Source organism: Poecilia formosa, unplaced genomic scaffold (genome assembly GCF_000485575.1).
Source record: "Poecilia formosa unplaced genomic scaffold, Poecilia_formosa-5.1.2 Scaffold13, whole genome shotgun sequence".
NCBI lineage: Eukaryota > Metazoa > Chordata > Actinopteri > Cyprinodontiformes > Poeciliidae > Poecilia > Poecilia formosa.
Window position 1 is genome coordinate 2,979,786 of NW_006799952.1, and position 22,105 is coordinate 3,001,890.

General features: G+C 38.2%; 3 protein-coding genes across 11 annotated transcripts; 2 read left to right on the forward strand and 1 right to left on the reverse strand.

The window, feature by feature from the left end:
- Nucleotides 1-487: 487 nt before the first annotated feature.
- terb1 (telomere repeat binding bouquet formation protein 1) lies at nt 488-15,926 on the reverse strand. 4 transcript variants are annotated; one of them, XM_016668134.1, is made up of 21 exons: nt 15,917-15,926; nt 8,093-8,314; nt 7,874-7,984; nt 7,440-7,571; nt 7,032-7,160; nt 6,832-6,892; nt 6,626-6,738; nt 5,742-5,870; nt 5,488-5,640; nt 5,250-5,381; nt 5,013-5,138; nt 4,494-4,630; nt 4,057-4,397; nt 3,909-3,973; nt 3,733-3,810; nt 3,323-3,559; nt 3,056-3,106; nt 2,825-2,890; nt 2,663-2,728; nt 1,861-1,937; nt 488-1,225 (listed from the first exon to the last, which is right to left on the reverse strand). In XM_016668134.1, the coding sequence occupies exons 2-21, from the start codon at nt 8,127-8,129 to the stop codon at nt 1,052-1,054; spliced, it is 2,415 nt and encodes an 804-aa protein (XP_016523620.1). In that variant the 5' UTR covers nt 8,130-8,314; nt 15,917-15,926; the 3' UTR covers nt 488-1,051. The 4 variants fall into 4 exon arrangements, with proteins under 4 accessions (XP_016523620.1, XP_016523621.1, XP_016523619.1 ...); XM_016668135.1 differs by lacking the exon at nt 15,917-15,926 and having other exon boundaries at nt 7,874-7,981; nt 8,093-8,570; XM_016668133.1 differs by lacking the exon at nt 15,917-15,926 and having other exon boundaries at nt 8,093-8,570.
- On the forward strand, nt 8,712-13,872 carry pdp2 (putative pyruvate dehydrogenase phosphatase isoenzyme 2). Of its 4 annotated transcripts, none has more exons than XM_007545646.2 (9): nt 8,712-8,814; nt 9,164-9,317; nt 9,415-9,591; nt 10,273-10,392; nt 10,471-10,757; nt 11,521-11,626; nt 11,873-12,109; nt 12,201-12,500; nt 13,182-13,872. In XM_007545646.2, the coding sequence occupies exons 2-9, from the start codon at nt 9,225-9,227 to the stop codon at nt 13,455-13,457; spliced, it is 1,596 nt and encodes a 531-aa protein (XP_007545708.1). In that variant the 5' UTR covers nt 8,712-8,814; nt 9,164-9,224; the 3' UTR covers nt 13,458-13,872. The 4 variants fall into 4 exon arrangements, with proteins under 4 accessions (XP_007545708.1, XP_007545711.1, XP_007545709.1 ...); XM_007545649.2 differs by having other exon boundaries at nt 9,164-9,281; XM_007545647.2 differs by having other exon boundaries at nt 8,713-8,814; nt 9,164-9,305.
- On the forward strand, nt 13,927-21,847 carry LOC103133758 (B-cadherin). 3 transcript variants are annotated; one of them, XM_007545642.2, is made up of 15 exons: nt 13,927-14,676; nt 16,112-16,204; nt 16,285-16,422; nt 16,917-17,072; nt 17,171-17,312; nt 17,391-17,542; nt 17,620-17,748; nt 17,847-18,032; nt 18,114-18,358; nt 19,170-19,312; nt 19,401-19,625; nt 19,742-19,954; nt 20,029-20,162; nt 20,705-20,848; nt 20,956-21,847. In XM_007545642.2, the coding sequence occupies exons 1-15, from the start codon at nt 14,614-14,616 to the stop codon at nt 21,208-21,210; spliced, it is 2,418 nt and encodes an 805-aa protein (XP_007545704.1). In that variant the 5' UTR covers nt 13,927-14,613; the 3' UTR covers nt 21,211-21,847. The 3 variants fall into 3 exon arrangements, with proteins under 3 accessions (XP_007545704.1, XP_016523618.1, XP_007545705.1); XM_016668132.1 differs by having other exon boundaries at nt 16,112-16,149; XM_007545643.2 differs by lacking the exon at nt 16,112-16,204.
- The last annotated feature ends 258 nt before the right edge of the window (nt 21,848-22,105 follow it).

The following is a 22,105-nucleotide window of genomic DNA, read 5'->3' on the forward strand; positions in this document are numbered from 1 at the left end:
AGTCCAGCTCGGCTTTAGTGAAGGATAGAGTTTGCAGACTGAGCAGCTTCTTGATGCACATACAAAATAGATAAGCAGCACGATTTGCAGTATGTGTGATTCCTGTCATACCAGAGGCTTTCGTCTCAATAAACAAAAGTGCTGCGCTTACGGTCCCCTCTCCCCTTGTTGATTTCCTGCCTCTGCGGACTGCGATGGCCAAAGCACAGGCATAAAGAAAACAGGACCTGGTATTTGCTTCCGTGAGGCCGTGTACGAAGGAACTATTAGATCATTTCTAAAGGCTTGCATCAGAAATAGGAGAAAAATAGTTTAACTTTGCAATGTTCCTGTCCTCCTCCCAAAAGGATTTTACACGCAGTTATTGCTTAAGTTATTAGAATTTCCAGACGTGACAAGCTTTAAGCTGGCATCAATTATTTATGAATTTCCTGGATAAAAAGTTAAAGATTAAGAAGTCAGACAGATTTTTGAGGCAAAAGGTTGAGGGTTGGTGTTGGAACAGAACTTTTTATTGCCACAATGTGCCGAGTGTAAACTCACTCAAAGGTTGTAAATCTAACTGCCTCATCTGAGAGATCCTCACAAATACCTCAAACAGGTTCAAGATTTGTTCTTAAATAACATTTAAAAAAAAAGCAAATATCTAGCATTTACAAGTAAGCTGAAAAAACCCCATAAATAACGTTTCAAAATTAGCAGAACATACACTTTCAAAGATAGGCAATATTTATAGAACATATTCTTGTGAAGAAGATTTTCTTGAAGATTTAAAATTGTATGCAAAGTAATGAAACCAAAATAAATCCTAATGGTACAATATATTACAGTACTATTCAGAATATATTACTATATAAATTATCGTAAAATAAGTATAATTTCTAAAGAATGAATGAATAGATCAATTAAATCAACTAATCTTTACAGGAACGATCTGACTGGGCGAGGCCTGCGGTCGCAGGAGTAAGACTACACAGAATAATACCGTTCTATAGTGTAGAAGGTAAAATAAGAAGATCTGACAAAGATTTTATGCAATCTAAACATCACTTTATGATTTTTGTTGTCTCATCAGCCTCCTGTATTTTTTGGCCAGATCAACATTGGTGCGTCCAGGTTGGAAAGGATACGACCACAAGATGAAGTTCCAGGAGTAGCCGTATTTCCTTACTCCAGAGAGCAAATGATGGACCTCCTCACCACTGAAGTCCTGTCTTTTTCTTCTCTACCGGTATTTTAAGAAAAAAACAAAAAATAAACAGAAGGAAAGGTTAAAGCAACAATAAGAAATTAACTGAAAGGCAAACAAATAACAAATGTACAGCATCATTCATGCAAAAAGTAATTTAAAGTTGTTTACAGTCAAACAGAGTTTAAGAAACCCGAAATTGAGGACACAGTGTAGCCTTGTGGAACACCACATGTAAACAGTTTTTCTTTTATTCATCTGCAAATGGGAGAAAGTAATTCTGATCTGCCAAATGAGATATGAACTGATTTCGCATAATGCTGGACACTGCCAGCAACTTTCCCATTCTGTCAAAGGAGCCTGAGAATTATGAGGCAGTCTACAAACATGGACATTCAGCATGATTTAATGTTTTATCCCACAATCCTACCAACAAGCAACTGTAATTTGTCTTTTTCAGATGGCTTCTGATAGCTGTACTTGTTCTGGGAACAGCATGACTGATGGTTCCTACTCAGTTTAATTCAAGTTTAAGACACTTAAATTTAAGAAAATATGTAAAGTATTTTGAGCTGATTCCTGTTTTTACTCTAGATAAAGAGTTTAGTATTGTAATGGCAATTTGTTGAGACAGAGAAAGCCCATAAACCCTTTTTCTAAAAAGCTCTTACAGAAGAAGAGTGGTCTGTGCTTATCTTTGACTGATCCTTAATAGCATAATGCTCACTGCTATTTCTTCCTCTTCTCTCTGTGTTTGAAACATGAAAAGGTTTCAGTTTAAATACAGGTAATGTTTACCCAAACATTCTGCTTACAGGATCCATGCATAAGGCTTTGTGCATAGAGACCCATCAGAGTGACAGAAAATTATAACTAGAACAGCTGTTCTAGAAACAAAAATCTATTTTTTGATGTCAGGGGAAAAAAAAGAAAAAGTGAGAAGCCAAACTAGATGGAAAACATAAAGGGGAGTTCAGAATGCAGAAAAATGTCAGAGTACGCTGAAAAAGTGGACTTTGCTACTTTTAGAGTGTGCTGGAAAATACATTTGGCTTAGAGCATGAAAGAAATAATAAAGCACAACAGAATCCCCTTTCAACAGTACACAAGCATATGGCCTAAAAAAATGCCTCAGATGAGAATAAGGGGCCAGAAAGTAAAAAGATAAACAATGAATAAAGCCTTTTTGACAGTACAGACACACCATATCCTAATAGTTAAAGTATTTTCCATTGGCCTAAAGCATTACAAGATATCATTATAGTGTAGTAGTAATTTTATAGCACAGACACTGTGGAACAGCTTAACACAGCTCTGAACCAGCTCTGCCCCGAACAGTGAGAATGCTGGCGACAGCTCAGCATTCCTTCTGCTCTCTGGATCGTCTGCTGCCAAGAGTACACTGCAGAGGACAGCTCCCAACGCCGTCTCTCAATCACAACATTCACACGCAAAGTCGGAAAATGTAAATACCAGAATCGGATGTTTGATAGTTGGCTTCACGTGGATGTGGCCTTTTTAGGGGAGTCAAGCTTGGACCTCAGAGGAAGGACGGAGTCATAGTTGGTGAATATGGCAAAAAAAAAAAATGTCATGAGTGCATCAACATTAAAAAAATATACTAATAACACATACCAATCCTTCTCTTAGAGGGAAATGCGCCTTGTCTGGTTGTTTTGTACCGGGGAGTCAAAGTGACACCTATGAAAAAAAAAATTAAATAAAGGATTAAATAAGTTTCATACATTAGACATATTCTTTTCATCCAACAATAAAAGGCAGCTGCTTCGAAGCATAATGAAATCATCTGAGATAATCACTGAACAAATTACTTCATGTGAATATGACTTTTTTTTTTTTTCTTACCATTATGTTTTCTCCAAGAGTGTTGCTGCAGAGAACTCGTATCAATCCCAGCTGTCAGGAATGAAATAGTTTACAAAATTAGCACATTGTGATGTCTAAATTATGACTCAGAAGATTCAAGGCGTAGTCACAGAATGAATCAGAAGAAACAAAAACAAGGAGAAGGCAAACAAGTTTTTACTACTTCCAACATATTAATGTGCTTGATGGATGTTTTTTGAGGGACTAAAATTTTGCAAGAAAGTTTACAACTGTAAAGCCTCCTACCACCCATGTTTTCACAGCTTCTGTGTAACTTTGTTGTTGAAACCCTGGCAGAGTTGGTGTCAGAATGCTCTTTTGTGACGCTCTTTTGTTCTCGCCTGACGCCAAAGTTAAAGCGATGCATTCTGAATCGCTCCGTTGCCTCCTGGAGGACTCTGTGCATGTCGCAGCTGTTCACACAGGAGCTTTGAACCGACGCAAAAGAGCGGCTTGTCACTTCTTCAAAAGTTAACACACAGCCTAAAAAATGACAGTTATATCAAAAATGTATTATTTGTGTACAACAATGTTAACGGTGAAACAATTAGGTTGCACTGATACACAGAGGATTTCTTCTAGTGTATCCATGCAAAAATAATAATAATAAAAAAAAAGGCAACAAATTAAAGAAAGATCCTTATATTTTTCCCCACCTGCACACCGACCATTAGAGACAGAGTGTTCTTCTGGTGGAATCTTCCGCATCCCGTTTAAGTTACTGCCCTGTGACTCTAAAACAAAACGAATACTTAAAATCTTGATAGAAGCTGCATCCAACAATAACTGACAATAAAGTATTTAGAAGTTATCGCATGACTCTGTCTCTCACCATAACAGCACCTAATCCCTTTTGGTTTTGTCAGCCACACTGACAAGGGATGACTAAACAAGGAACTAAGCAAAAATAAAAAGGAAAAGGATGTTATTAAGGAGCTTTTCTTCCCCTATGATTTGTAACTTCTGTGGACTCTACTGACTTGTTTTCCATATGTGGCTCACTGCCTCCCTCTGATGACCAAACGTCAGAAGACATCCCGATTCGTCCTCCGCTTTTCACAGAACGCATCACATCTCCTCCACTCCTTTTGGTTTCTTCTCCTGGAGGAATCAACCTAGAAGTGACTTTCTTTACTTCAGCCATGCTTTTGACAAGTTGGAGGCTGCTGTTGTCGCCACTGCTCTTGTGTATGGGCCTCAGTATGCTGGTAGTTTTATTGGCTTCCAGTTTCTGGGCTGGTAGACGTAAAGGTGGGGGCTTAAATGGCTGAAGTTCAACTGAATTTGGACAAAGAATGTCTTCTTGCTCCTCTCCAATCTCCTAAAAAAAAAAACAACAAGTAAGTATTAGTCACTATGGACCATAATTTTACAACTGCATTGCATGTGTGTGTGTGTGTGTGTGTATGCAACTAACCTTCAGCTGTGTTTTCTCTAACAGTTCAATCCTGCGTATAATTTCTCTGGCTGAATTCTTAAACTCTTCTATGTTTAAAGGAGGCTCCTCATTTTCAGCTTGCTTTTCCATCAGACCATGCACTCCCAAGCTCAACACTTTGCCGACAGACAAAATAAGTCACTTTAAAACCTTGGTATTATTAATTAAAATATAACTTTTAGTAGTTACACATTTTAGAGAGAAATAAATACGTTTAAAGTGAACCATGTGAAATAGTAACACTGGTAACACATTAAATATTGCCAAGACCACAGTGTGAACCTACAAAGAATCTAACGGAATCTTATTCCAATTAGGCATATCATTATAACCACTTTTGATAATAGTATATTGGACCTTCTCTTGTGTCAAAAAAAACCCATTATACTTGCAGATATACTTGAAGTTGAGAGGTGTGGCATCCAACAAAACTAAATCATAAAGTCCCCAAATATTTTTTTATTAGGTGGAATGAAATATTAAATAAATTACACTCACTGGCCTTTTTGCAAGTCTGTAGTATGAAAGTCGCTGCTTTCCTAACGTCCTCACTTGAGTCCTCTGTGAGAAAAGTTATCATAATCGGCAAGCCTCCACAATCCACCAGCTGAGACTGGTGCTCCTCTGCAAATACAACATAGACACAAAGTTGCAAAAACATGCCAATTGAGAGGATTTCAACCAAATGACAGAAGTATTGAGAGCAAATTCTGCATCATTACTGAGCAGTCTCACCTGAGGCTTCGGTGCACTCCCCAATGGCAAGTAGAACTGAGAGCCTGTCATCAGGATCTAAGTGTGAGCTGGTCAGCAGAAAGAAAAGGTGGTAGACTAGACCGTACTGCGCCAAACCAGCTGCCAGATTGGCTAAAATGAAAACAAAAAAGAGACTGGAATGAAAACCGTGCAGGAGAGGTTTTGTTTAAATGAAACTGCCAAACGTAATCTGAACATTATTAAAAACAGGACTCACGGTTATCAGTGATGCAAGCTGACAAGGTCTTGACTATAACAACTGACAGCTGACGAGACAGCAAGCTGGTTCCTGCAGCAGACACAACACGAAGCAGTGCCAGAGTAAGGGTTTCCAAACCTCCACAGGCAGCAAAACTCTCCTGTACATAAGCTGTAAAAGGTGAAAAATAATGAATACTACAAATTATTAAATGGCATTAGGAAATGTCAAACAGTGTTTGAAGCAGAAATCATTGTGTTTTGTTTCCTCACAGTTGTTGGAAACTGTCATGGCGATAAAGGAGCATATGGGCTGAAAGGTTTCAGTAGAGGGCACAGAAATCTGCTGAAGCCATGTTTTCACGATGGGAAAGGCTGCAACACAAATGCGCTGACCTTCCTCTGCAAACAAAACAAAGGCATGGTGGAATACAGCTGATCTTGTGTCTCGTGGAGGGTTTGAAGGATTTTACCAGCACGGGAAAAGAATCGGTATTAAAGTAACGGTACAGAGGATGTAAAAAGTCTGCATCCCATTGTTAAAATACCAAATTTTTGAGAAGTAAAAAAAATTAACCGCTGATTTCCCAACATTTTCAACTTTTAGTGTGATGCATGCACATACCGTATTATTAGCCTAAAAAACAAACAAATCTATCTATGACAAATATAAAAACTGTAAAAAACTGGTTGCATAACCCCCCATGCCCTTAAACTAATGATTTGTTAAGTGTCCAATTGATTCTTCTGCTATAAATTATTGTAAATCTGATGTAACTGAAGTGAAGTTCAGCTGTTCAAGTTGTATTTTCTCAAAATTTGTTCAATCATCTTGTGGCTAAACCATAGTTTCCAAACTGGTTACAGGAATATTTTCTCAAATTACTCATAATAGTCTTCGCAGTACCAAAGTATATTTCACGATGACTGAAAGCAGGTTTGCACCTATGAAGACCGAATTGGCTCAAATTATCCTTCAACAGATCCATCCACACTTGTGCTGCCAGGTTACTGCACCATTTTCATTTCCATTTTCATTTTCATCACTATCAGATTTATTTGATTTCAGTCAAACAGTAAAAATAAATACCTAACAGAGGTGAAAATGTTTTTAAAACAGTTTCATCACTACATGGGACAAAGACAGATGATATTACCATTCTGGGGATTGTTGACGGAGCCACACAGCGCACTAGACACAGATGTCCAGAGTTGGTAGTTTTGGCTGACAGTTCTCAGATTATCTACTGTTGAGAAGGGGAAAGTGCTCCTACAAAAAAAAAAAGAAGAAAAAAACAAAGGTCAGAGGAGCGTATTCTTCAAAACAAAAATGTATCTACACATCAATGGCACAACACAGTACCTGAAAAGGTCCATCAGAATTTCCAGGCAGCCTGTGGTTTGTGCTAAAGTTTGCCCCAATTCTGAAAAACCACAAAGGCAAATACTTGTCAAACAAACCAAGTTAAAACTTGTCAGAAAAATATGTTATGTCATATAAAGCAATCATCCTGTTGTTTACTCGTTTTATTTATTGTTTCAGTTAAAGAGGTATGATCTTACTGTTGTGTGCAACCAGAACAAACAGCAAATAGACAGACACCCTCTTCTTATTCAGTGGGCTGTCTTCTTGCAAATGTCCAGCAATGTCGATGAATATGTCCTTTCTGCACAGTGAATTCTTGCAATACACTACCAAACAAAACATATATATGACATTGTCAACAATTTAATTTTATATGAAATTACAGTGCACACAGGACAACTTAACTTAGCCTATAATCTGAACAAAGACATTAGTATATTTTAATTTTAGACATCTTTATGAGATAATAAATTATAAAACACATGTAATTTACATTTTTAAAAATGTTTCTGTACCCTGCAAGAATATGTGGGTGGGTGGGTGGATGGATGGATGGATGGATGGATGGATGTGAAAATCAATAACTCTGAGACAAGTGTACCCACCATTAGCCTCAGCTAGTGTGCCAAGGGTAAAGAGAGCAGTTTCCTTAACATCTGAATGAACATTACTGGATTTGGACAGATTATACAAAAATGACACACCACCTAGTTCTCTCAGCAGATCCACATTATCCTCTGAAAGGAAGAAAACATCGGGTAAAACAGACAGTGGATAAATGCCATACGGAGCCACACTTAATTTCTTTTCACACTTATAATTTATACACTTATAATTAGAGTTAACATTAGATTGTGAACAAGTGTAATATGTTGACAACCTTCTGAAGCAGAAATTGCAGCATTGTTTAAGAGGTACATTCTGTGCTGTTCTAGAATGTCACCAAAATGAATTTTGTTTTAGTAATTCAATTCAAAAATATTTATGCCTTTATGCTTCATATTTTTGAACAGTCTAAAAGCTCTGGTTTCATTGTTACCTCTCTTTTCACATATGGAGTGAATGGTAAGAAGTGCTTGCTTCTGTGAATCTGGACATTTCATCTGAAACTTCACACACTCAAGCAGCAAACTGAGATCTGTCTTTGTTGCTGAAATTAAAGGAATAAAAATAAAGTCAGCTAAGTAAATCCATATTATAACTGAATTAAAATGTGTTCAAAAACATACAGTAATCATTTAGCATTTGCATCACTTACTGTTACGGTTGTTCCTGCAACTGCCTGCCCTATCCATTTCACTCTTCTTCAGAGAAATTTCTTATACCTGGTTTTCTAAATATTATGATTTCGTAGGGTACTACCAACCCCTGGACTAAAAGAAAAACGTTTACACCAACATGCTACATTTGGGATTAGCGTTAGCCTGACAACGGTAACGTAATTTATAAAGTTAAACTAAAACATTAAGACAACAATTTCCTTACAGTAAAAGCCCACTGTTTCTCAATATGATCGCATTGTCTGTCTAAAACTGCAACTACTTTCTAGTTGTTACTTCACAAACTGTGAAGAACATATTTTGCTATTACGTTTTCGCGGGAGTTGTCAACTGCTCTTTTAGGCTCGTGAGCGTAACTCTGCGTTACCGTGGAAACCCCGGAGGAACACCCGCCCCACTACTCTTGTCGTTGGTTTGCGCTACAAAACCTGAAAATTATGCCTAAACCGGACATTGTAAGCCCATTCCTTACAAACAAATAAACCACTTCAAATAAATAAATAATGAAAGTTATTGGAGAACACATAAAAGTGGATGTAACTAGGATGTGAGGCGCTAGCAACAGTTTTCTGACCATCTGAATAGGTGATCGTCAGATCCTTACGTCACACGTTGCTGGACGTCCCCCTTGTCATATTTGGTGTTTTGCTGCATGTGAACGGACTTTGCTTCATTCGTAACAAAGTTTGTACGCAACCATGTAAGTTTTGCTTACACGGGATTTGACACATTTCTTAAGCTACATACATGTGCTCGTGTGTAGCCTCTTTAAGAATGGATTCTTGGGTAGTGCTGTGTCGGAAATTACCAAACGTTAGCAGAGTGAGGAAGAGCTAGCATGCTAATAGCTGTAAAACCGTCAAATCTCAACAATGTGTGTCAAACGTAATAACAATCAAAGGTCGTGTCATTAGGTGAGCCTTTGGTTAGCTGACGTGCAGCTTTCAAGCTGACTAACCCATGTGTTAAATGACAACAGAGAAATCTGATGTATAACTTAAGTTACAACTATGCATGCACATAGTGACTTGTTTGTCTTTTCTGCTCAGATTTAAAGCGGAATAATTTGAAGAAGTTGCACCTCATAGCGCCAGCTCCGTTTCTGTAGCGATGTATGGACGTGTGTACTCCAGGATTCTCCATCGAGCTTTTAGCTACAAGCTGAAGGTTTATCGCAAAGTCCCATTCCAAGTTTGTATCTTGGTCTGACTGTACTGTTCATATGCACATTCTATCAAAATTCTTGTATTTTGTGTTTATGACGCCAAACTTGTAGCCTTATGTTATTGTTTCCTTTCAGACAGCCCTCAACTGTCCCTTTTCATCCTGGAGTCCGTCTCGATCAGACCAAAGTTTCTGCACTGGGGAGGAATCTGGAGTCTGGACTCGAAGTTGCTGTCATTTCTCAACACGAGAGGATTTAGACTTTCAGCAGAGCCTAGTGCAGATTAATAGCATCCTAAGAAGCAATGAACAGGTAAGAGAAATCACACTGAATAACAATAATATTTAGGAGCAAAACATGCTGTAGCTCAGCTGGTTCCACAGATAGACAAGGAACAGTGGCAATTTTTTATTTGGTTAATATGGCTCTCCACCCTGGGTAGCATTATTTGAGGGTTGTCATTAGCATGTAATGGGAAAAAATGTAATTTGCTCCCAAAACACATTTTCTTTTGCTTTCCAGTTAGTGGAAGGATTTTTTTTTTTTGCACTGAGTAAATACTGTAAAAAAATAAAATAAAAATAGGCATTTTGCCCTACAGCTGAATAATGCTGAGAAGTTGGTGTCTAATCTATTATTTATTTCACATTTTTACTGAATCACATTCAATAAATATGAATATTATTAAGAAAACTATTTTTTTTCAGTAAGTTAATTCATTAAGTGAAATGCATTATAATTACATACATACAGATATCTTCAAATCTTTATTCCTCTTAATTACAAGGATATTATGCTTCCATCTTATGTAAACATGGCATTTAAGAGCGTAATATTACATCATACCATTGAAAACATGTTTAATATGTTTTTAATGTGCACGTGAGCACAATTTTTTTTTGGAATAGGCAGTTTCGTAAATACTAATCTGATTTATTTATATGTCTGCAGATTGACTGAGATTTTAATCACGAAGGTGCCTTTTGGTTTCAGACTGTGAATGTGCCTGAGTTTGATGGGAGGGCACTCAGCGCTGTGAGAAAGTTCAACAGCAACCATTTACCTGCAAATACTCCTAATGAGGATCGTCGTAGTGCAGCCACATGCTTACAGGTATGCATCTACTTTTTATGTTTTAATTTTTTTCCCCAATTTTTAAAATGCAACATTTTGTGTGTGTGTAATCCCCAGTCAAAGGGCATGCTGTTTGGAGTGTTTGACGGCCACGGGGGCTGGGCATGTGCTCAGGCCGTAAGCGAGCGGCTGCTGTACTATATAGCAGTGGCAATGATGCCAAAGCAAACCCTGGAAGAGCTTGATAAGTGCATGGAACTTGGCAGGCCTGTCCCACCCATCTTACAATGGTATAAACATCATTCAGATTTTAACTATCGCGAATCCGCCCCCCTGTACATAAGACATCTTAGAGTCTTCTGGCAAGAGTTACTGGACAATGAGGAGCATGAAGAAGGCATGAGGTAGGTTAACATGTTTGTAGTTCTGACATGCTAGGTATGAAACTCTGTGAAAATACTACAGTTTCAAACACAAGTGTATAACATGATCTTATTGCTTTTATTTCAGAAAAGAACCAAATATTTCTGCTACTAAAAAAAACTATGTGATCTAATTTTTAGTTATATTAATGTTATCTTTAATGTTTACTAACTTTTTTGACTCTTCCAAGCAGATGAAGTTGTCTTTCTTATAATTAAGGAAAACTATTTGATTCTTTGTTCAGCCAGCTGACAGGTTATTTATATTATTATTGGAATTATCATAGGTCCTTGATCTTTTTCCATATTACCTCTGCATGTTTTTTTTTTTTATTTTAACCAGTTTGCATTTTCTTGAAAATGGCTTTTTTCTGATGTGTGCCTGTTTGTTTGTTTTTTTTTGTGAAATATTTGTTGCCTTTTTTTGAAACTTGGTTCCGGATCTGAGTGTTTCTCTGTGTTATGACAAGTCAGATATTTTAGGATTACTAGAGTTACAATATTACTGGTGTAATTTTGAACTTGAATTGGATGGCATGAATATGCAACTTTTAATGAAACACTTTTATCTATTATGTCACAAAATTTTTACATAAACCTTTAGAATGCATTGACAAGAAACTTCATTGAGAGAATATCAATGAATCAAGCCATTGATTCATTGAGGTAATATTTTTGTCCTCAATGGTAACATTGAGGACAATATTAATATTTTTAATGATATTTTTGTAATATTTTTGTCTAGTCCTCAGGAGGCCCTGAGTTGTGCCTTTAGACGTCTTGATGCCGACATCTCTTTGGAGGCTCAAGTCCCACTTCCCAGTGACCTTATGAAAAGTACAGCCATCCAGGTAACTACACACAAGTCTTTTTCGCTTTAGAGCTAACGCAGTCTGAATAATACACAAGGAAAAATGTCAGTCAGCCATTCCTCCTCTCAATTGAGTTCTTCATGATGTGTTTGGGCCTATGTTTTGAGGTTCCCATTGATGGGAATCAGTCAGTACTCTAGTGGTTTTACATCCACAGATATCAGGCAGCCTTAAACGGGAGTTCTAGAGACACGTACATTCCCCATCTCTGACTTTCCTTTCCAGGTGGCGTTTGCTGGATGCACTGCCTGTGTGGCTCACGTTGGAACCGATGGGATCCACGTGGCAAATGCAGGAGACTGCCGCGCAGTTTTAGGGGTGCAGAACAGTGACGGTTCATGGAGTGCTGTCCCTCTTTCCAAAGACCACAACTCACAGAACCAAGATGAGCTGGAGCGTATCAGAGCACAGCATCCACCTTCAGAGAGAGACACAGTGGTCACAGAAGAGAGACTGCTGGGGGTGAGTTGGTGCCTCAATGCTATAAACAAAGAAAATCTGATTCATGAAATAAGTTAGGTTTTTTTTCTCTCTCTCTCTGTCTCATTTTCAGGTTCTCATGCCTCTACGCGCCTTCGGTGATGTGAGATTCAAGTGGAGCGTCGAGCTGCAGCAGAGCATTTTAGCCAGCCTTGAAGCTGGAGTGGATCTCGACTCTCTGAACTTGTATCAGTACACTCCGCCTAACTATTTAACACCGCCGTACCTGGAAGTGACACCGGAGATAACCTATCACAAGCTGAGACCCCAGGACCGCTTCCTGATCCTCGGCACCGACGGGTTGTGGGACGAATTCTCAAGCGAGGAGGCAGTGCGGCTAGTTGGAGAACACCTGAGTGGAATTCATTTACAGGTTTGTTCAGGGAAACCCCCTAAATACTATATACTGCCCATGTGTGTTTGGACAATGTGCTGATTTTGCCAAGGGTGGCACAAACAATTAAGCTAAAAGGTAGATTCTATCTATTTTTTTAAAACGGGTGCAGGTAGCTTTACACAGCTTTTTTCATTAAATCAATGGAAACAGATTTTGTATTTACTCCGGTTATCTTTGAGGAATATTAACATTTCTTTGTTGATCCCAAACATTTAAATTTAACAACTGAGAAAGAACAGTACAGAAACGTTACTCCCTCATCCAAACCATACCTGGAGTGCTGATTTGATCTCTTCATGCGTGTTTGATGAATTTTTGAATCTCCCATGGCAACCGTTCGGGGGTGTCTAAATGTTTGCTCTCACAAAGGACGGAAAGCATTGTTGTGATGTTGAACTGATGGCAGAGTGTCAGAGTAGGAGCTTCTTAAAGAGGCAGGAGGCCAATCTCAAATGCATTTTTCTTTTAACGACTGAAGATAATATGTTATGGATTTGAATTATAAGATGGCACAATGTGCCTGGAAAATACATAATACCATCCCTTTAAAAGGTTGCCAGACTGAAAATAGCACTGTTTACAGCAAGTCAATTCATATTTATCATGTCCTAACTATCTTGTCATGTCTTTTTGACTTTTTAATCTCCGCTCATTTAGGCTCCAGTTTCTCCTTCGGAGCGGAAGCTGAAGCTGGGTCAGATGCACGAACTCTTGCTGAAGCGGCGAGCTCGCGCCTCTCCGGCTCTGGATAAAAACGCCGCCACTCATCTGATCCGACACGCTCTTGGAACTGGAGAGTATGGGGAGCTGTCCCAGGAGAGGCTGGCCTCAATGCTCGCTCTGCCGGAGGACCTGGCCAGAATGTACAGGGACGATATCACAGTTACTGTGGTGTATTTGAACTACGACCTGGCTAGACCCCGCCACAGTTAGCAGACTCAGTGAGTCGTACCACAGAGCTACGCTTGGTTACGTACAGTCAGTATTTTGTCATGGCCGGTGTTACGTGAGCTATTTTACAGATGAGATGAAGTGAAATGGTTGTTTTTCAATGTCATATTCTGTCCAGATATTATTTTACATGAATCACTGTTGATTACCTTTAAAATTTCAGACATATAATCCCAGTTTTCCTTTGGGAGAGAATGTTTCATGTCAGCACTTTTACCTTTGTCAGTATTCCTGTTGGTGTCTTGCACAGACAATCCATCTTTGCCTTTTTTTTCCGTTTACTTTGTGTTAATGTGAGGCTAAGAAGTTTACCGTAAAATTTCTATGAAGAGTATCATGTTGATTTAATCAACTGTTGATGTTTTTAAATTATCTGTTCCATAATGGGAAAAAAAAATATATATATATTATTTTATAAATAAATACATAAATGAAAACCAAAAAACATCATTTCTTTTTTGCAGAAACGTTTTGTTTCGATGTTTATAATTTAGAACAGTTCAATTCTCTGATATCTCAGCATATCAACAGCAGAGTTTTCAAAGTTTTCACAATAAACTGTGAACGTTGTTTAAGAGCTGGGGAACATGGGAGCCAAATCCGATCCTTCGCTGTTTTGTAAACACGACTGTTTGTCCTCAGTGACGAAAGTTCATCCAGACAAGTTTGATTGTTTTGCAAACAAATCCCAAGTGGAAAATATCAATTTAGTTTACCTCTATCACTAAAACACTTTAGAGGATTTTACATATATATATTGTTTTATTTTTTTATAAAATATTAGAGAAAGATAATACATTTTGGAAAAAAAATTAAGTGGAAAGTCTTGCCTCCATAAGCACACCTCTATGTTTGGCTGAGCCGGCTTTCATTGTTGGTTTCTGTTTTTAACCGTCTCCCCCCTTGATGAAGTCATACGGAAACTCAGCATTACTGGTGTTAAACAGTAAACACAGGGTTAGGGTCATCGGTTTGATTTCACAGTAAGAGCACGGTAGTGTGGTGGAGAAGAAAGTTCATTGCTAGAGGAAGTGCTAATACTAGAGGAACTTTGGTAAAGGTTGCAAACTTGACACACAAAGCAGTGGGGACAGTGAGAGAGGATCCAGCGACAGGACAGATCCGCTGGGTGTCAGAAATGAAGGACATGACTGGAATCAGGAGGATTTTGATAGTGACTCTCATCTTCTGGCAACTCAAGGTGAGCAATTCACATTTAGTTTAGTTGTTTTGAAACCTGTCTTTTCTAAACAAAAGGGATTATATTTAAAATGTGCAAATCTACTATGTACAACAATATATATATTATACCCTTCCTCAAGAAACTATTAGATATATATAAATATGTTGCCATGAAAAAGCGGTTTATATTACTCCCATTATTTGCTTTTTATTACCATAACATTTTAAATGATTTTTTTGTTTCCCTCTTTCTTTTGTTATTTATTTATTTCATCGTTGTTCCATATTTTCTCCATTTGTGTGTAATTGCTGTGTTTACCTGGAGCCTCACAGTTTTAAGGTGAATAAGCTCAACTTAATTTTTGTCTTACTATTAAATATTATTGTCTTGTAGGTTAGAATATTTAGGTGAGTTTGGAGATGAAGCGGAAACATCTGCAGTGATCGATCTGGATCTGTCTTATATTTCTAGCTTATCCCAGTACATTCTGAGAATAAGACGATTTAAAATTAAAATTTAAAACTTCAAAGCTAATTGGTTTTTGTTTTTGCTATTATGTAATTTTTTTCATAAAATGAATAGCTTTTTTCTGTGATTTAGGTCGTATGTTCCTGTCATTTAGGTTTCAAAAATCACTTAAGTTGCATTAATATATTTATATGTTGCAAAATTTGTTATCAAATGATTTAATAATTTTTTTAAACTAAAGTGAAATCAATTAGATGTCATATTTTATTTGCAGATGAATGCTCTAAATAGTCAGACTTCATGGAAAACACACAATGACATAGTAATGAACGAAACAATTTAAGGGAGAAGAAGTTATTGCAACGTCAAGTCAGGGTCAGATGTGACAGAGCAAACAGAGCAGAGAAATACAAACTAATGTAATATGAATGCATAGAATATATCAGTGAGTTATAACATAGTCAGAGTTTATTTTATTTCAATTATTAATTTAAAAAAGGGAAATGCATTGTATATTATTGATTCCTTACCACAGGGGTAGACTAACAAACACCCAAAACTTTCAGAATATTTGAACGTTATGAATTTTTATTACATAAATTTATGTCATAGTCATATTTTGATCTCCACAATCATGGGAAAGACGGCTGACCTAACAGTTGAGCGGCCAACACCCTCCACAAGGAAGTTTAAGTGACAAAAGGCCATTGGTAGATTTGCTGGCTGTTTACAGAGTACCTTATTAAAGTCTGTTAACAGAAAGTCTGGTGGAAGGAAAAGCGTGGTGCACAGGCAACAATGATAACCACATCGCTGAGAGGAAAGTAAAGCAAAGATGAGTCACCAAGTACAGATGTATTGTGGACACAGTTTATAGCTGTTATATTTCTTCCCACCCATATCTGACCCTAAATTGAGCATTACTGCCGTGTAGTAATGGCACATAAAACTGCCGGCTAAAAAATACTTAATGTTTGCTCCACAGTGTTTGGTATCTCTAGATCCAGCATGGACACAACTGAGGTTCTTGGGGAAAATTCACAATAATGCAAACAGTCCAAATGAAAGCAAACATGAGGTACATTTAAAACAACGTTTTCATCACTTAATGAGCGAGAATCATGCCTGTAACGCAGCATGGTGTCGTCATTCCAACAGGATGATGCCGCCACCGTTCTGCAGCTGCCAGAGCATCCACTGGCTGATGGTCTGAGGCGGGTGAAGAGGTGCTGGGTTATTCCACAAATCAATTTTCCAGAAAATGACCGGGGACCATTTCCCAAATTTCTGGTGATGGTGAGTGAGTTTTTGTTTGAGAAATTTACTGCTGTCAATACGTGTGCTCTGAAATATTCCTCTTCAAAATACACTCCTGATCAAAATCTTAAGGCCAGTTAAAAAACTTCAAGAATTTGCATTTTGCACTGTCAAGACTAGGGGGTCTTGACAGTGTAAAGACTTGACAGAAAATGACGTGGAATCCAGATTTTTGCACAGCTTTTGGCTTTAAAAAACTATAGTCTTAAACTTTTGATCAGCTGAAAAAATCATGTTTGAGTGTAAATGCAGTTTTCAATTAATTGCCCACTCAAAAGTTTTTGTCTCTTAGGCTGATTTCTTCTTTTAACATTGTGAAGCTCTACTTAGAACCTTCTTAAGATCCAATAGTGTAAAATGCAAATTCTTGCAATGTTTTGACTGGTCTTAAGATTTTAATCAGGAGTGTATTTCCATGTTTTAGTTGTGATTTTATTTTGGTTTTTTTTTTGTTTTGCTTTTTTTTCCCAAAGCTCAAGTCAAGTAAAGCTGAAACAGAAGCCATAACCTACAGGATCAGTGGCCCAGGTGCGGATCAGCCCCCTGAAGGTATTTTTACTCTCGATGGCCGTTCTGGTGCGATGTATGTGACCAAGGCACTGGACAGGGAGGAACAAGCCAGTTACACTGTAAGCCACATTTAAACATTTCTTCTTTTTCTTGTCATTCCTAATACGAGACTGATGGGGTTGAGCAGATGAAATCCTTCTGGATGTTTCTGTTACAGCTGTGGGCTTATGCCCTGAAAGAGTCAGAGAACGCAGAGCAGCCCATTGAGATCATCATCAACATCATTGACCAGAATGACAACAAACCAGAATTCACTCAGAAAGTTTTCACAGGCACAGTGAGCGAAAGTGCCGAAGTTGGTGAGGAGTCAGTACAGCAAGCTAGCAGTACCTAAATATTCATTTCAGTTTGGAGGCGTAACTTGATTTCTTCAACAGGTAAATCCATCTTGAGTGTAACAGCTTCAGATAAGGACGATCCAAATACGGACAACGGTATAGTTAGGTATCGAATGTCCACAGACGGGATGTTTGCCATAAACGCAGTGAGTGGACTGATCAGTCTGAAGGAACAGGGATTGGATAGAGAGGTAATGAGGCTTTCTGTGTGAGCATTATTATATCTTTTATTTCCCCCACAACTTTCTTGCGTATTTTGTCCTTCTAGACTCACCCAGAATACAAAGTGATCATTACTGCTGCTGATATGGAAGGGGAAGGGTATACCACAACCTGCACTGCTATCATTACCGTTACTGACAGCAACGACAATGCTCCAGATTTCACTGACACATCTGTAAGTTGCAAAACGTCCTCTGTAATATGGTAAAATTAAAAATGTGCTTAAAGTTTAACTTTTGAACTCACCGAGGAGTGTTTCTTGCTCTGTCCAAGATGTCCACAACAGTCCATGAGAACGAGATAGGAGTCGAGGTAGCAAGACTGAAAGTCACCGACATGGACGAGCCAGGATCTCCAAATTCAAACACCAAATACTCCATCATCAAAGGCAACGAAGGTGGAGCCTTTAATGTCACTGTTGGTTCAAATAAGATGGAGGGAATAATCACAACGGCCAAGGTTCAGGAAATTACCCTTAAAGTTTTATTCACAAGTCATATAAGCATCATGTTTACTTTTCTTCTCTCCTTCTTTTCCAAGGAGCTGGATTTTGAGAGCTTGTCTGAGTACAAACTCTTGGTGGTGGTGACAAACGAGGCGCCGTTTTCCGTCCCTGTGTCCACCTCTACGGCCACAGTCACAATAAAAGTCATTGACAGAAACGAGCCTCCTGTTTTCAGCCCAGCCGAGGTTCAAGTAACCCTCTCAGAGGACGTGAGAGTCGGCACGACTGTGGTTCACCTCAAAGCAAGGGACCCGGACAGAGCCAGAGCACAGAGCGTAAAGTAATCAAAACACACACCGCTTGCCTATGAGTGTCTTCAACATTTTATTGAACTCTGTGAACAGCATGTTGCATATTTCTACTGCTTCTTGACAACTTACATTTGGTGGGCCTGGAAGACCTCTGTCCCATCACCCTAATGTTTTGGAATGAAACTGGAATGAATAAAAACTAAAAGCCCAATCAGATTACATCATTTAGCCAGTCAAACAGTGACATCAGAAAATAACGCTTTAGTTTTCAGGAGGGGTTTGTTTAGTTTTGTTCTTTGACATGAAGCAACTACAAAGGTTTATTGTACAGTTATTTTAATGTATGCGTTAATATTTGGGAAAGTTGGTTCATGTTTTACCAATGGTGTTATAAAATGTTTGTATTTTTTGTAAAGGTGTTCCGTATTTTTATTGTAAAGCTATAAAGTACTTTCAAAAACGGAACTAAAAAAAGGGAAATTATTGTTTTTATTCAAATAGACATGATGCATATTCCAAATAAGCTCTTGAACTAGCAGAACTATATGATGAATATACAGTAAAAGTAGCTTGAAAAGTAAATCACTGGTGAAAAGGCATACCTTATAATAAATTACTTTACTACTTTAAATAATAATGTTAAATAATGTTAATATTAATAAACTACAATTAAGACAAAAAATATTCTCAGGCTTTTTTTTTTTTATTGTAAAAATTCAGTCCTGTTTAAGTCTTAAATGGAAAAAGCTGCACACTTTTTCCTACATAAATATTTGGTCTCTTTTTGAAATGGAAATTTTTATATACGTTTAGTAATCAAGCTGTTTGTCTTGATTTCAGATACAAACTCTACAATGACAGCGCCCAGTGGCTGAGCACCAACCACAGCACCGGATCAGTTAAAGTTGTGAGCAGCATGGACCGAGAGTCGCAATACGTCAGGGATAACAAATATACCGTCTTAGTTTTGGCTTATGATGACGGTAAATTAAAGCTTTTATTGTTTTTACTGAACCATCACTTTGTTAATTCTGCTGAACAAATTGAAAACAACTTTCTTAACTCCTACAGATCTAATTCCAGCTACAGGAACCGGTACTCTGGTTGTGAGTTTGTTGGATGTGAATGACCATCTTCCGGTGGTCAGGCAGACAACTGCCACTCTGTGCACCTCTGACCCTTTTCCTGCACTCCTGGACATAGTGGATCTGGATGGACCGGGTCATGCTGGGCCATTTACCGTGGAGCTTATAGGAGGACACAAGAAGAACTGGATTCTCAAAACCAATTCTACTAGTAAAGTGGCTGAGATGCTGATGAAGTGTTATGTGGATAAACTCTGTTTTCAGACAGCTAACTAGTGATCCAAAAATAAAGTGTTGTAAAGTTTATATTTTGTTTCCTCCTCCTAGGCAATGTGGCAGCTCTTTACCCCAAACAAAACCTATCTCCTGGGAACTATAATGTTACCATGAGGATTTATGATGTTGGGGGTCTCTACAAAGACAGTACGCTGACCGTAGAGGTGTGCCACTGTAAAGGGGGAGTAGATGTCTGCTTGCTGAGGAGTGAAAGCATCCCTTCTTTTGCAACCCCCCTACTGGGATCTATTTTTGGCCTTCTGTGTAGGTGGCCATCTTATCCTTAAAATAACTTCATCTGTTTTGTCTTTTGTGACTTACTTTGCATTCGATTGCAGTGCTGCTCCTGCTGCTCCTGTTGCTGCTGGTCAGCAGAAGGAGGAGGGCAGGAAAGGAGGCCCCTCTCCTGGAAGATCTGACCCGTGATGACATCATCTGCTACAGCGAGGAGGGAGGAGGTGAAGACGACAGGGTAGGCGGAGAGGCAGCGCAACAGTGCACATTTGCCTTTAAGTTGACAAAATGTTTTGAGATACATAAAGGACCTTGTTAAAGTATTCGCACCCATTGAACTTTGCCCCCATTTTGTCATCTTACATCCACAAACCTAAATGTACTTTAGTTAAAATTGATGTGAAAGGCTGACACAAAGTAGTGCACAATTGTTGATAGAAGGAACGGGAAATGGTGTTCTAATTATATTTTATACATTCAATCTAAAGTGTGCCAAACATGTGCATACAACCTCCTTTAACTCTGACATCCGTGAATTATAATACCTCACAGGTTGTCATTTTTTTCATCTGTGTGTGACAAAAGTATTTCCACTTTTACTTACAGTGTTTGGAATGGCTCATTCTTACTTAACTATCCGCAATTAAATATTTCAGCTGACTTCTGCATTAAAAAAATCTTATATTAGAACAGATTAATCTAAGTGTAAGACTTACGAAGAGCAGTTTGTGTCCCAATGTGAAGCAACGAAAGTTGCAATCCTGTTTTTTTTTTTTGCAGGACTATGATTTGTCCCAGTTGCACAGAGGGCTGGACAATCGACCTGAAGTCTTCAGCACAGACGTGTTTCCCACTGTCCAGGCTCAACCAGGGTACCGTCTGCAAATCCAAGCCAACGAGGAAGTTTGCAACTTTATTGAACATGTGAGACATCAAAAGATCGAAATACAGCACATTAGAATTGCTTCATAGTTCCCGAAAACATTCAATGCGTCCTGAATCTATATCTCTCATTGCTATGCTTTGTCCAGAACCTGCAAGTGGCAAACAGAGACCCTGCAGCTCCTCCCTATGACTCTCTTCTCGTGTTCGACTATGAGGGTGGAGGCTCCGAGGCGGATTCTCTCAGCTCCATTCAGTCCTCAGATTCAGACGAGGATCAGGATTTTCAGAGTTTGAATGAGTGGGGGCCACGCTTCGGCAGACTGGCAGACCTGTACGCTAAGGGAAGAGAGGAGGAAGACGATGACAACCAAACACTGCCAGGAAAATCAGAGTGGGTCTGACATGCCCAAATATATGTGGAGGTCATCTAAACTTACAGCTGTCTGCCCTGGGAATGATCGGTGGCCTTTTTCTGCCACCATGTGTGTTTTATTTTTTAGAGTCTGTACTCTTTTTTTCTGTTAGCTTTGTGTGTGCTATTCCTGAATTATTTGACAATAATATTTAAACAGAAATTATATTTGATTGTTTTTGATGCACTTCTGATTTACAGTTGTTTTTTTTATACCTGTTTACTGCTTTTAAGTTATAATGTGATTTAAAGTTTTCTGGGAAAATATTTATACCCTGAAGTTTTTTAAATTTTACCACAGGGCAGCTTCAAATTTCCATGTATTTAATGAGGATTTATGTTATAGTTTAGAGCAGGGCTTTGCATCCTCTTTAGACATTCTACTGCGGCTCCAATGTTGACTGAAAATGTGAAAGAAATAACATTATTTAACTTGTACAGGTGATTAAAGAATGGCAGCTTGAGCTTCTGCAGGATATTCATTTGATTTCTCCTACAAGATCTTGACCTTTATTGGGTTCATAGAATTATGTGAACCAACGTTTTTGCTACATTTTTGAATCTTTGTACTTTAAATTTGGATGCATAAATAAAATACGCCATAATTGAAACCAAGACTCCGATGCTTGAGTAATCCCGCCCTTTATACTGATGACAAGCCTGATTCCTGACCAATGATTGTCCTGAACCTCCGTCTTAAGAATGAACTTTAGTCATTCATTACCTTCCAACTCAGATGAACTTTGACACCAAAAGTCCTCAGCGCTGTGCCACACCAAGGACTTATAGAAACAATGAGAAAAGGTTTTGGTTGTCTCTCCATTCTTTTTTTGTTATTTGGTATTTTATTTTGAAATGAAGACCTGTGCAAGAAATGAATAAAA

Excerpts from the sequence above, each read along its gene's own strand:
- terb1 (XM_016668134.1), bottom strand. The coding sequence starts at position 8,129 with ATGGATAGGGCAGGCAGTTGCAGGAACAACCGTAACA. Across the intron at positions 6,739-6,831 it reads ATTCTGATGGACCTTTTCAG|GAGCACTTTCCCCTTCTCAA; the intron begins GTACTGTGTTGT and ends TTTTTTTTGTAG. Across the intron at positions 5,641-5,741 it reads CATGACAGTTTCCAACAACT|CTTATGTACAGGAGAGTTTT; the intron begins GTGAGGAAACAA and ends CACCTTTTACAG.
- pdp2 (XM_007545646.2), top strand. The coding sequence starts at position 9,225 with ATGTATGGACGTGTGTACTCCAGGATTCTCCATCGAGCTTTTAGCTAC. Across the intron at positions 9,592-10,272 it reads TCCTAAGAAGCAATGAACAG|ACTGTGAATGTGCCTGAGTT; the intron begins GTAAGAGAAATC and ends TTTTGGTTTCAG. Across the intron at positions 10,393-10,470 it reads GTGCAGCCACATGCTTACAG|TCAAAGGGCATGCTGTTTGG; the intron begins GTATGCATCTAC and ends TGTAATCCCCAG.
- LOC103133758 (XM_007545642.2), top strand. The coding sequence starts at position 14,614 with ATGAAGGACATGACTGGAATCAGGAGGATTTTGATAGTGACTCTCATC. Across the intron at positions 16,205-16,284 it reads CAAATGAAAGCAAACATGAG|GATGATGCCGCCACCGTTCT; the intron begins GTACATTTAAAA and ends TCATTCCAACAG. Across the intron at positions 18,359-19,169 it reads GCCAGAGCACAGAGCGTAAA|ATACAAACTCTACAATGACA; the intron begins GTAATCAAAACA and ends TCTTGATTTCAG.